Consider the following 13,444-nt stretch of genomic DNA (forward strand, 5'->3'; position numbering starts at 1 on the left):
AATGTTATGATTAAAAAAAAAAAATCTAAATATACTCTGAACATTTACTGTCGAGGCACCAACAGAAGTATATTCCACACTCTAGAATACTGCTTGTTGTACAAAGCTGTGAAACATGAGGTTCTACATTCTTTCAAAGTAAGCTTTTTGTCTCCTCTAAGTTAAATGTGCTCATGAAAGGAGGTTGCAGCAAGGTACGGTTTGGGCTCTTCTCCCAAGTAATAATGATAGGGCAAGAGAAAATGGCCTCAAATTGTGCCAGGAGAGATTTAGATTGGGTATTAGGAAAAATTTTCTCCTCCAAAAGGGTTGTCAAGCATTGGAAAAGGTTGCCCAGGGAGCAGTGGAGTCACCATCCCTGGAGGTGTTTAAAAGATGTGTAACTGTGGCAGCTGGAGACATGGTTTACTGGTGGACATTGCACTGCCGGGTTAATGCCCTTAGAGGTCTTTCCCAACCTACACAATTTTACATTCTTATGTTTCCATCCAACTCATTTTTTTTTCATCCTACAGAGCCCCTGGAGACTGAGTTTGCAGTTGTCCATGTCGTAAGAAACACTTCCTCTTATCATTTTCAAAGGTGTTGCCTTTAATTTTCATCATGTCAGTATCCTTACAAAAATTACACTGTTATGTGCTGCTGGTTTAGACATATACATCTGAAACAACCCCAAACATACTAGATTTGTTCTTGACCACTTGTTACCTACGTACATTTTACCTGAGTTACCTTTTTGATATGGGAGAGACAAGCTTGAGCATAGTAATTCCGAGTTGAAAAAACTCCAATCAGTGTTACAGTGTTTTGTTAGGTGTTCCATACCACTGCTTTTGGAATATTTTGGTGGCACTGTGACTTCTGACACCCACTGAACGGAAGTTTTACTGTGCTATCCACTGAACTGCTCCTGACAGCTGATTAGCCATGTATGAGTAAACTGGAATTATCCCACCCAGTACTCTGATTGTAAACATCAGTAACTTCTGAAGATCTGCAATGTATGCTCCATTGCATTTCTACAGTTTTAAGTCATGCATAATCTCCTTTCCAGTGCTTTGCAGTCCACCTTACTGCATGCTTTATTTTCATGGTAGTAGCTTCTCAGACAACTTCAGGCTTTGTGAACATAAAGATCAGTTTCATCAGACTGTGCTACGATTTTGTACTATAATTTTAGCAGACTGAGGGTCAGCTTTTATTACCCTTTTTGTTTGTTTGTTTTTGTTTGGGTTTTTTGTTGGTTTTTTTTTGTTAATGAACATGTCATTTAGCATAGTACTTAATTTTTTTTTTAAACTTACTATTTTATTCAGGTATCTATTTGCTTGAGAAGGTTTTTTGGGGTTCACTTTATAGGATTTCTTCCTTATGCTTCTGCAACTGCTGCCCACGTAGGGAAAACCCACTACTTTCTTTTTGAACTTCTTCAGGGCTTCTGGCAGAATTCCACCTAGACTTGCTGAAGTAACATTTTCTCTTAATTTTGTAAATTTAAGTATTCTCTCCTTTTTTGAATCTAAAATCTGATCTTTTTTAAAAAATCACATTGAAGTGTTTCAGCATCCTCTGTGGTGAGAACTGTAGAAGCACAGTGATATTTCTGCATTTAAGTCCTTGCTCCCCTTTAATCAGGTGCATTTTCTCAAAAAAAAATCAATTACTTTAAACATTTTGAAGTAATTTAGGTATGAAAATGGAAGTGGGACTATTTGCAAAAAGATACATTTATCCTGCTCTATAAAGTAAATGCTTACTTATGTTACAACATTGTGAAGTCAATTTCAATTGAAACAGTGAGCCAGCCCTTTTGTGAGTTATTCACAGAGCAGAAAAGGAAATAAAACCATATGAAAGAGTAAAATACAATGACAAAAATCACGACCCTACAATAACTAAAAGTCACTGAATGCATTAACCCCTCCTCTTTATTCTTTGAACATCTGTGTCATTTCTGTTCACATACTTGATTTGCTGTGCCAGTCCCCTCCTTATTTTCTACATTCTACATGTAAAGTGCCAATTCCAATACCGTTTTTACTAGTTCACTATTGGGTGGATTTTATTTCACAAGGAAGATTTACTAAAATGAACCTTGTATCTTGCCATTTCATGCTGGTCCTCTTGTGCGTTCCTGCTTCTTTCATTTAGGGAAAACTGGTTCCTTTTTAATATATCATTTTAGTAGAAATACTTTTGCGTGGAGCTATCTCCTCTCAAGTTGTTCTTCTGGCATAGTATCAGAGGAATAAGGTAATTTTTGTCACCACCAATTAAAAAGTTTTACGAAACAGGACCGTTATAAAACAATTAAACCTTGCAAATGCAGTAGTCTCTAGGAGGGAAACCCTGGAGGAAATTCTGCTTATTAAAATTGCAATTTTACTTTCCATTAAAAAGGAGAATAAGACAACAGAAGATGGGTTGGCAAGACAAATTACTTCTTAATGTCAGTTGAGCTTATTTCAAATGAGATAACATATCTACACCAGGTTGGGTTCAACATATTTTTGTCTCCTCAACTCATTTATCTAATTCAGTCATCTTGATTATAGCCTCATGGACCTTCATTTTCACAGGAAGAATTTCTTAACAAACAACCTACACAACATGCTGATTACTGAACAGTTAATTCTAATTAACTTGGCTATGGCAAGAGAATTTTGATAAAGTCCTAGACTGCAAATACAGTTTGGTTATTCTAGCCAAACTTCTATAAAATCAAAACCCACAGCAGAGTCTCCAGACGAGACATCAAAGTGATAGGGATCTAATTTAAAGAAACAAATGAGAAAATTAAAATCACAAATAATTTATTCTTCCGTTAGAATTCATGGAGTACAGTTTTAAATAGCAATGAAGTACACAGTGGTAGAAAATTGGCACAGAACCTACAAGCTTTTCATTCATAATGTTCCTCATCCCATATCTGTTCAAATCTTGATGTGTATTTTCTACTGACTTTAAGAAAACTGTTTTCCCTTTAAAAAGGATGAACAAATTGAAAATCTTGTCTTTCATGTATAATGTCATACATATTAGGAACACCAGTTGACTTTCTTTTTTTTTCACCGAACATTGATTGCCAACTGAAAAAACCCAAAATATTACTTTACTCCTGGACTAATTTTAACTTTTATCCTTTATAAATGTTGCCAGGAATTCCTGAATGAAGATATTTCTGCAGAACAGAATATCCTTTTACTTATCTGATACACAGTTGCAGGACAGTCTCAAAACCAATTTTTTGTGTACTATGCTATTGATCAAGGTGCTGCCTCTATCTCACATGCAACACTAGAAGCATTAATGCAACTCAAAACAAAATTTGGCATTTACCTCACCAACAGGTTTTATATTTGATGTTATAAAACATCCCCTTGGTCTCATGTTAACCAATAAGAAAAACACACACACAAAAAATGCCCCCTTTTTAAAATTATTAACTCCCAGTTAGAAAAGTTGTCCTGGTTCCGGCCAGGACAGGGTTAATTGTTGCAGTAGCCAGGAGGGGCATGGTTGGGACCGGGAGGTTATTCTGCACCACCTCAGGTCATTTAGCCTGGGGTGGTTCACTAATTGCTGGGCTCCACGGGGTGAGCAACTGTGTGTGACTCATTTGCCTCTTTTTTGTACCCTCTGTCATTAGTATTGTTGCTGTTACTGTTTGTTTTCTGTTTTCTTATCTCATTGCTGTTTACAGTAAACTGTTCTAATGTCAACATGTGATCTTTACCTTTTGTGCCTCTAATTCTCCTCTCCAGCCACCCCAGCAGAGGTGGAGGGGGAAGCAGGCGTGTGGTTTGGAGTGTGTCAGTGGGAACATAAAATTGGGGAATACCATTCCTAAACCACAACAAAAGTTTAGATAGTTTTTACAAAGTCCTCTAGGCTATTTTGATACATAAAAATTATTCAACTAAAGGTTAAAATACACTTATACAATACAGTCCTGTTCTCCATATTCTTTTTCAAGTTCTTTGCATATTCAAGCCAAGTAAAATTAACACTTGTCATTTTCTTTGTTATTGCAATTAATAAGAGGGATTACAGCTTGCTTATGCAAAGCTCTGACAAAACACTTGAGAAATAAAACCCAAACGTTTGTTACCCAAAAAACGTTGCAGAAAATTGTCAAACTGTTAGAAACAATTTTTACAAAACCGCTTCACTCAGAAAAATTGGAAAGCTTAAAAAATTAATCTTTGCACAAGACTATATTACACTGTCTTTAATTGTGTTCCCATTTAGATAACTGGGATTCTCTACCTTTGTACGTGAACCTGTCAGTGATGTAGGATGCTCTCCATCTTTTTTCACTCTTATCTTGATCGTACACCATTTCAAGACTAATACAATCAAGCACTTACCATGTCCTACCCATTTTAACAGTAGATTTGTTATCCTGCCCAGCGAGTAGTGTACTGTCTTGCATATTCACCCCCATGAAAAACATTATATACAAAATATTGCTGCTGTAAAAAGTGTGCATTTCCCCTTTCCCCCCTACAAAAAAAATCCATGGAAAAAAATATTAAATTCCCATAACCTTCATAAACATACAAAGCTGGTTCACACCTTTCAGTCAGTAACAGTCTATTTGACATACAGTCCTCAACTCACTGCAAATTGTTATATCACAGATTTTCTGTCCAATATTGCCATCTAGAGTAGAGATGTGAAATCAGTTTCTGAGAATCTACAGTCTTTAATAATTAACCCATAAAGACTGTATACAGTAACACAGCCACAAGATTTTTCCAAAAGCTAGGTGGAATGGGAGGTTCTCATCTTGGGAAGATGTCCACAGTGCTGAGGAGACAATATGGCTGCTAACAAATATTGCCTACCGGAATGTGAGTACTTTTTCACTGTTGATAATTTCCATATTGGCCCTAAAAAAAAAATTCAAAATATATAATTAGACCACAAGGCACATTTTCCTGTATTAAAAGCTGAAATTAGAAGACCATCCAAATAAACTGTGATGTTAAAAGTGGAAACAAAACAATAAATGATAAACTGATAAAAGTAACTAGTATAGTTTCATCTCACTAAAAATCCTTTGTGCTTTGATGTAAAAGTAAACCAATGACATGGATTTAAATCCAGGAACCTGGATCAAAAGAGTATACCTTTACATTCAAAAGACTGCTGTGAAATTTGCAGAACATCAGCAAAAAATAAAAGACGGGGATTACTTCCCACCTGAACTTTGAAAATTATTTCAAAAGGACAAGGTCACCTAAATTCAAAGTAATTTAGGAAACTAACCATGACACAGAGATACCTAAAAATATCCACTTATCAAGCATTACAGAATCGTACATGTATCTCAAAAACCAAGGCACATCCCAGTGAACATGAAGAACTAGTCCACATATCCTATGGGAAGCAATTATTCCACAGATCCAATACACAGAGTTATTACCCTTATTGATATTCTCCTTCTTTTGAAAGAATGTCATGTACTGCAGAGATGGGCAGAGGTGAAAGCATCAATGCTACAAGCTTACCATGATCCTTCACCACAGGGTTCAAGGTTTGCAGAAGAAAGCACTGTGCTAGGAAGTGAACGTGTCCCGAACTGCAGTCCCGCCACCATTATGTGTTAAGTACCATCACGATAAGGTGGTATTTTAAATTTCAGTTTTATGTTGCAATGTTAGTTTTGTTACATTGTAATATAACAATCAGTCATGAAGAAGAGTTTCGCAACAGCTGCTAGATGAGAATTTAAGCAGCGCAATTCCTATGGGAATGGCTAGTATGAAAGAGAGGTCTTCTATAATTGAGTTTCCCAGTGGAACTTAAGACTGCACAAACTAGAGGAGCAGAGCCTATTTACAGAGAAGGTTATCCACTCCTACTGCAAGAAAAACTGAAAGAAACTCAGCAAATTGTGATTAAGTTTCCTTGCCCCTGTATTTGCCAAAACCAAAGAATTTTGCTGTAGCTTATTGTTTGCAGAGAAAGTTACCAGTTCCGTGCATAAACATTTTGTTTATCTGATAAATAATTAGAAGTAACTGCATCTCTAAACTACGACACTGAAAGACTTTGTTCCCTCTTCCTTGTCTTTTTTACTTTCTGTAGAAAGCAAGCCAACTGTTCTCCTTTAAAAATGTGGGCAACTGTGACTATTCTCACTTCCAAGGGAAAGTTTTTCTTGAAAGTTCAACTGATCTTCTACTGACATATCAGGGTTTTATTTAAATGCTAGAACCTCAACTTGATCATTTAGTTGATCTTCATTTTATTTATGCCAAGGAAAATAACACTGTATGTTTTAATGACATTTCTGAACGATTCATACTGCAAAGATTAGGTTTTTTATAGTTTAGTACCTTCTACAGGAATAAAACATCTGCTTCATCCTGTAATTCTAAGACAGATTTTTTTACAGGAGTCCCTCACTACAACTCCAGCCTGAAGTTATGGTGGGTTGTTGTGTTTTAAACTTATTTTAGCAGTGGTAGGAAGGAAGCAGTTGATTTTTGGGACACTGCTTTCCCATGTTCGGTGCCCCCTGATACTGCTCAGAGAAAATCTATGCACAAAGAGGTTTCATGTCTTCCCGTCCAGCTCTACAGCTAAAAGACCTCAGTTGCGCGCCTGAGATGCTTTTGCAACTGGAGAGGAAGATTAGGATTAGGATTTGTGTTTGTGGAAAATCAATTCAACTATTTCTACTGCAAAGCAGTGATGAAAAATGATCCACCATTAGATTTAGGAACCTTATCTTTCATTTTATTTATTCATCATGAGGTTATGAAACCTTATACTTAATTTTTAAAGTCAAAAAAGATTGTCTGGAGGGCCTCACTTTGCCAAATTGCATTAAAACTTAGCAAACTTGGGAGAGAATGACACAACTCCAGACAAATGATTCTGGGTAAATCACCAAGAAATAAAACTCGGGAGAACTGTATATACATACCTGAGAGATCATGTCCTCAAATTCATTACTTTAAATGTCCATAAGAATCTTAAGATTATTAAATGAGTGTGTAAGAACCACAATTTTCTCATCAAACGAAAGAATACCTGGTCATATCCATAAGGCCTCTGCTGGGGTGGCTGGGGTGGCCCAGGCTGCGTGGGTCTGTATCCCCCATACTGCTGGCCTTGTCCTTGTGGATAATTGGGATACTGAGGTCCTGGACCACTCTGGGAGGGGCCTGGAGATCATGCAAATGGAAAAAAAAAATAAAAAAAAATATAAAAAAAAGACTATTTAAGGTGTTGGAAAGAAGAGAACAGTAAAAGCATTGAATTTTACAGCTGAGCAGGGTTAAGAAATATCACTACTGTGTAGTTAGGTCTTTTGAGTGGCCCTCCTTTCTCCCTGGAAAGCACCTTTGCTGACAGGGCCTGTGCTCCACCCACAGAAATATCTACCTTTATTTATATATTCATTATGTAATACCAATGCATTCAAGTTCCACAGACAAGGTCATAGGACAGAGAAGAACAAGGCAAGAAATGATGAATGATAAACATGAACCCCTTCCAGGATTTAGGGAAGCAGTCTCCTCCTGCTGTGTGCTGCTCCAGTTACAGAAGTTTATAATGCCAGGAGCAGCCAGATGATCAGCATTTGGACCTTCTGAAGAGACCAGCAGCACCTCACTGCCAGAGAGTGAGTTCTCACACCACAGCAGGCAATCATAAATGGGACGTCAGGCAAGCAAGTTCTATGCATACAATGTGGGATGTGACAACCAGTAAAAACTATTGTGGGATGGAAAAAAAGCACCATCTAGTCCATACTCCTCTGGTAATATTAGCTTTCCAGAAAAAGGCTAGGAAAAAATCCAAAACTTTGACTCCAGTCTTTTTTGGCTGTAAAAAGAAGTTGGTTTTTTTGTCAGTACAAACTCTTTCTTGTTACTATTCAAAGGGACTCAGCCTGTCTAGCACTGGAAGCTGCCATAAGACAGTGTAGCCTCCCACACTGGGAGAGATGGTGTACTGTGTATTTCAGTGGCACTCCATATGAATCCTTTGCAGTGGATCTGTTAGATTTTTCAACACCATCCCTGAAAACTGTCTCTCCATTTTTAAGAGTTGAAGATGTGGAGCTTTTCAGAAGTGCTTTCTTTTAAACAAACCAACCCTTTTTTTCCCTCCCCTCAGAAGAAACAGATGTGTTGATATGGTGCTCGAGAGGGCTAGTTTTAGGTACAGGCACTGGACATTTAGATGACATCAGCTGGTAACTCTTTCAGTAGTATCTAAGATAGTCAAAAAGTTGACTTGGAGAAAAAAAGTTCCATAAGCTATTACCATTCTCCTCAGGCCTCAAATCCCCTTGAACTATGCAGTTTCAGCTTTCTACAGTGAAACAAAACCTTAAAGATTGATAATAATGACTGAGATATTGATTTTTTTTGCAAATTAGAAAGCAATTAAATATTAAATTGAGCAAGAATACGACATCCGAAAAACTGCTGTGTTCATCTGACAAATGAACATGGGTTTATTTATTCATGGTAACCCCTTTATAACTGAATTCTAAATATTCACTGACAGATTTTATAAAATAAAAATGGAACTTCAATAACTATTTCTGCTAAAACCCAGAAATTTAAAAGTATGCTATTTTTTTTAAGAATTACATTGGGTAAGTCCCTCCATCAGTTTTCCTTATCCCTTTTCTTCTAGTATTTCTTAACCTAAATTTTCTGAATAGGTCAGATTTTATTTCTTTAATTCCATATTCAGAGCAGTGAGCTACATGGACCTCCACTCTGGTCTTCATTCTATTCCTATGTTATGTTTAGAAGAAGAGAAGCACCTGAGTATTATTTTAGAACTATCAATTCAACCATAACCTCCAAAAGGAAAACACTTCCTAAATCTCAGTGGATCCTCTTAAAACTTAACTCTGTCTCAACATAACTAGACTTAATGTGAATCTGGCATTTATCTACATGGCAAACAAATCATCCCTGCACTTCCTCACATACCTACAATGCCGATAGTTTTAGCAGTTAAACCTACAGAAAAGCTAAAAGTTAAAATATCTATAGAATGTATGGAATTTCAGAGAAAATTGTAATTACGGAACTTCAGAGATTTTTTTCTTCTGTGACAAATATTTACAACTTTACAATGTGTAAGCATGTAAAACTTAAAAGAGCAGTATTTTCAGTATACTCTTCTGACCTCAAGTTTTCAGAAGTAATGCACAGACATTACATACTACCACTTTCAATTTCCTGTTTTGGAGGTTTTCCTTGAATCCAGGGACTACACTTTCTTACTCGTGGCAGAGGACTTCTCGCTCCTGCCATGTATCAGAAGGTGTGCAGTACTAGTGAAATTTGTAAGACAAACTCTTGTGAAAGTTGCATTTCTGTACTGATCAGTAAAAGAATTTTCAAAGAATTATTCATGTACGTTGGACAAAGTTTTAAACTAGTTTTTAAATAATTTTGTTCTAAATGGTAAATTCAGAGGTGAAAAGGTATAAATGGCTCTTTGTCATCTTTCTGACTGTGTTCACCTACAGAGGACAGAAAAAAGCAGAGTCTTTCTGGGTCCTTCTAAATTAAAGACACCCATTATAATGCTACTTAGTCACCTTCAGTTTTTCTGTGCTACTGCACTCTCCTAGACTGCCAAGAGACCTAATTCCCAAAAGAATCTGTCTTCTAAGCTTTCTTGTTTTGGCCCAGTGAAAGGGCAGGCATACAGCTGTTCTGCACAGGGTTGGCCTCTGGACCCAGTAAAACAGGGATAGAATAATATACAACAAGGGTCTCTCAGTCGTTTCTGTGACTGCTGTCTGTGTCTTTAGGCTCTTACCATAACCCTGCTGTTGTCCTGGATAGCCTTGTTGGCCAGGATATTGCTGCTGTTGTGGTGGGTAACCCTGCTGTTGGGGTGGTCCTTGATATGCATCTTGCTGCTGACCATATTGAGAGTTTCCTGTAAGATGATTGCAAGAAAGCAAAAACTTATAAAGATACCTATTTTTTTTTCCTTCTAAGATGCACAGCCAACAACACAAGAACAAAATGAAAATGCAATATTGATTTCAAAAACTGAACAAAACAAAGAAAACTCAAACCAAACAGAAGGAACTCGGCCAAACAAACTGCAGTTAAAGCCAATTTTGCAAAGTTGAACTGCAGCACTTTCAGCATCTCTGCCAAACGAGCATTACATTTACTGGAACATCACAGTCATAAGATCATGACTACGCTAAATAAAATAAAACAAAAAAAAAAGACAAAATTAAAGACAGCTACAAGAGCACAGACTAGCTACACAAGATCAGCAAGCTGTTTCCTAACAGCACTATAATTATACGAAATATATACACACACAAAAAGATATACAACTGAACCAACAAATTTATGTTTAAATAAAAATTTCCATTGAGGTAAAAAAAAAAAAAATCTCTAGAGTGTTTTAGTCATTTTACTGTTGTTAGAAATGGCAAATTGTGGTTATATATTTTTAGGTGTTTGCAAGAAATTATTCTGAAGGCTTCAAGTTCCCTGCAATTTTCAAGACAGCCAGCAACTAGTATTCTACAAGAGCTTTGCATGGGTATAAGTTGTGTTGTGTGAGAATTTTTGTTCCCGTTGCGGGTGGGGGAGGAAAGGGAATGTATGTGCGTATGTGTGTGAAGGTATATAGATACCTCCTTCGTAGTAATGTTGTGAGGAATCCTCATAAGGCCTATCGTAGCCTTGTTCAGGATACGACGGTTGCTGATAACCGTAATCATTATGACCTACATCAATTCGACAAGAGACAGGAAGAAACGTTAATGGTCTCTGAATGAAAACCCTAAAAATATTTCATTTCTCAGAAAAATGAAAAAAAAAAATAATTTCAACTGGATATACATGAAGAAGAATTTTCAATTGCACTAGCCAAAGACTTATTAATATGATTTTCTTTCATATGAATTAACATGTGACAGGGGGAAAAAAAAAGCTTAATGCAGTAGTTCTAGCAACATCACAGCAAGGGATGGTCTTAACCTTCTGATAATCCTTGTTGGGGGAGTAGGGGGGGGAAGTACTTTATCTTTCACTCAGAAAAAAATGAAAGCATTTAGGCCTTTCACATGTAAATAACCTGAATTAAATTAGAATGAACAAAGAAAGCAATTATCATACTTTGTCTAACACCTGTTCTGCTGATCTCCAATTCAAAAGCATATGCTAAAAGCAGTGTGAAATATAACAAATAAAGCTCAATAAAGTTATGAACCACAGTCTACATTAAATTCAGCTTTTAAGTGACAGAAAAATAACATTCTCAAGGTTTTCCCTACAAACAGAATTCCTACTTTAAGTCTTAAGAAAACTCTTCCTCTTATATTGCAGTCTTGGTAGATTCATTACAAACAATCCTTCCTATTCAGAGACTACAGGCATCTCTGATTAAGAAAGCAATATATGCAGTAAGCACCCCACCTGTTGTTGGTTTTCATACAAACATATTTTGTCTTACAAATGATCGAAATATATCTTATTGATAATTGGGTCAAGAAAACAAGCCAAAACTTTGTTTACATTTGAAATTTAATAATACGAATTTGGAATAAAATTTTGAAATAAGGAAAGGAGAAAACAGTTCTAAAACTCAGTTGGCCTTTGTTATTAGTTCTGCAATTGTACCATACGTCACCGACTGAATCTTATATGAATACTTAACCATTAAAACAATTATTAAAACATATTGTCTTTGCATTCTATATAAGAGTGATAATGAGGTGATGCCAAAGATTACTCTTTGGAAGGAACAGGTCTTAAAAGCAATTTGTGTTGTCACAGAGCTGTTGATGGTAACACCAAATCGCCCTTACTAGAGTAAATTGCTGTAACCATTTAGTGTTCATGTGTGTAACATAAATGTTCCAAAATGAAAGCCTTAATGAATTAATGTAACTTGTAAAATAACTCTGCACATACATCTCCAAAAATTAACACATGTAAGCTTAGATAGATGTGTCTTGATGTATCTTAAAATCAATTTAATGGATATTAAATTCAAACAACTAACTTGTATCCCTCTATTTGCAATGAGTAGTTGCTTTGGCAAAGACACAGCTTTACTTTGTATATATTTTTAAAACATTAACATATACCACACTCCCTGAACTTAGTAAGATACCATTAAGTTGCACACATGGTTATCACAGTAGTCATGAGTCAGCATCTTTGTTCTCCCAGTCTCTGCTCAGCCTGAAAACAAGTTAATTTCAACTTTTCTAACTTATAACACAATCCAATAACCTTCAGCACTCAGTATTCCAAGAGGTAGGAAGACAGATTTATGAAATTCAAAGTTTCGGTCTTGTCTTGAAAGCACTGAGGGGACACAACCTCTTCAGGGCAGGGACCATTTCATTCCTATATACAAATTAAACTAAAGGCCCACACCATAGCAGCAATAACACATCTGTACGACTTACATGAAAACTAAACACTAAGTGAAAAAAATATAATATTTACAGAAAAGCCACATATTTTTAGCAAGTTTTTTCAGTTCAATAAAATTTTTAATAAAAGGATATCGCCCCCTCTCTTATTGATAATAAAGTAATGACTGTTTTCATTCATCTCAATCATACTAGATATGCTAAGGAACTCTCCATACTTTTAGATAAACCAATTATTCCAATTCATTTTTAAATACTAAAACTGTTGTTAAGAGTTTCAAATGGGAGTAATACCAATTACATGCTTAAAGTTGCAAATTTAACTAGTCACAGTAAGTCACAGTAATTTAAACTGTAGTAACAATTCTGAATTTGGAAGGTTTTGTAAATGTGAGGTATGATATCCAATTACTATTCTTGCCTCATCCTCTAATTTTGGGCATATGACTACATTAGTATTGGGCAGGTATAGAAAATGGGAAAGTTAACATTTATGAGAGATTACCATCAGGGTAATATTGCTGGTTCATGCCTTCTGGAGGACCTTGTCCACCATGACTGTATTGGTCCCCATAATAGTCTTCCTGGCCTGAGTACTGCTGTGGTGGGCCTGAAAAACCACAACCAGTCAATACGTAAATAACTTGTTTTCTCTGTTATAAAGCTGCTAATTTCTGATTTTAGTATGAGAAATATTTCTCAAATGTATTCCCCACCCATATTGTTGCATTACAGACAACATATGTAATCCGGTTTAATTAAAAAAAGAAACAAATGTATCACTAGACTGAGAACATACATATCAAACCAGGTTTGAGCTCATTTTAGGAATGCATACTAAGGTGTTAAAAATAAAATTATTCCTTGGCAAAAAGGACTGGAAAGGAAAAAAAAAAGGGAAGCAATACTGTGGAACATTGTTCCTTTTTTTCGTAATTGAGTGAATTCAGAACCAAGCAGGTACTCTGTTCCTTTTCTGTACCTATCATTTAAATATCAAAACAGAATTTTGCATCAGCATGTCTGAGACGCATA

The 13,444-nt window shown here is 36.0% G+C and overlaps 1 protein-coding gene across 2 annotated transcripts in view; it reads right to left on the reverse strand.

Moving 5' to 3' along the window:
* Positions 1–2,796: 2,796 nt before the first annotated feature.
* The window catches only part of SS18 (SS18 subunit of BAF chromatin remodeling complex), a 44,771-nt gene continuing 34,123 nt past the window's right edge, over positions 2,797–13,444 (reverse strand). Inside the window, exons 7-11 of one of the 2 annotated variants that reach the window (XM_027745989.2) lie at positions 12,915–13,019; positions 10,658–10,750; positions 9,814–9,936; positions 7,048–7,181; positions 2,797–4,895 (exon numbers count right to left, since the gene is read on the reverse strand). In XM_027745989.2, the coding sequence (XP_027601790.1) occupies positions 4,869–4,895; positions 7,048–7,181; positions 9,814–9,936; positions 10,658–10,750; positions 12,915–13,019 (482 nt within the window). In that variant the 3' untranslated portion in view covers positions 2,797–4,868. The remainder of the gene's footprint in view (positions 4,896–7,047; positions 7,182–9,813; positions 9,937–10,657; positions 10,751–12,914; positions 13,020–13,444) is intronic. The other variant, XM_027745991.2, reaches the window with a different exon arrangement.

Source organism: Pipra filicauda, unplaced genomic scaffold (genome assembly GCF_003945595.2).
Source record: "Pipra filicauda isolate LSUMZ 115617 unplaced genomic scaffold, ASM394559v2 scaffold320_size837821_pilon, whole genome shotgun sequence".
In the NCBI taxonomy this organism is placed as follows: Eukaryota; Metazoa; Chordata; class Aves; order Passeriformes; family Pipridae; genus Pipra; species Pipra filicauda.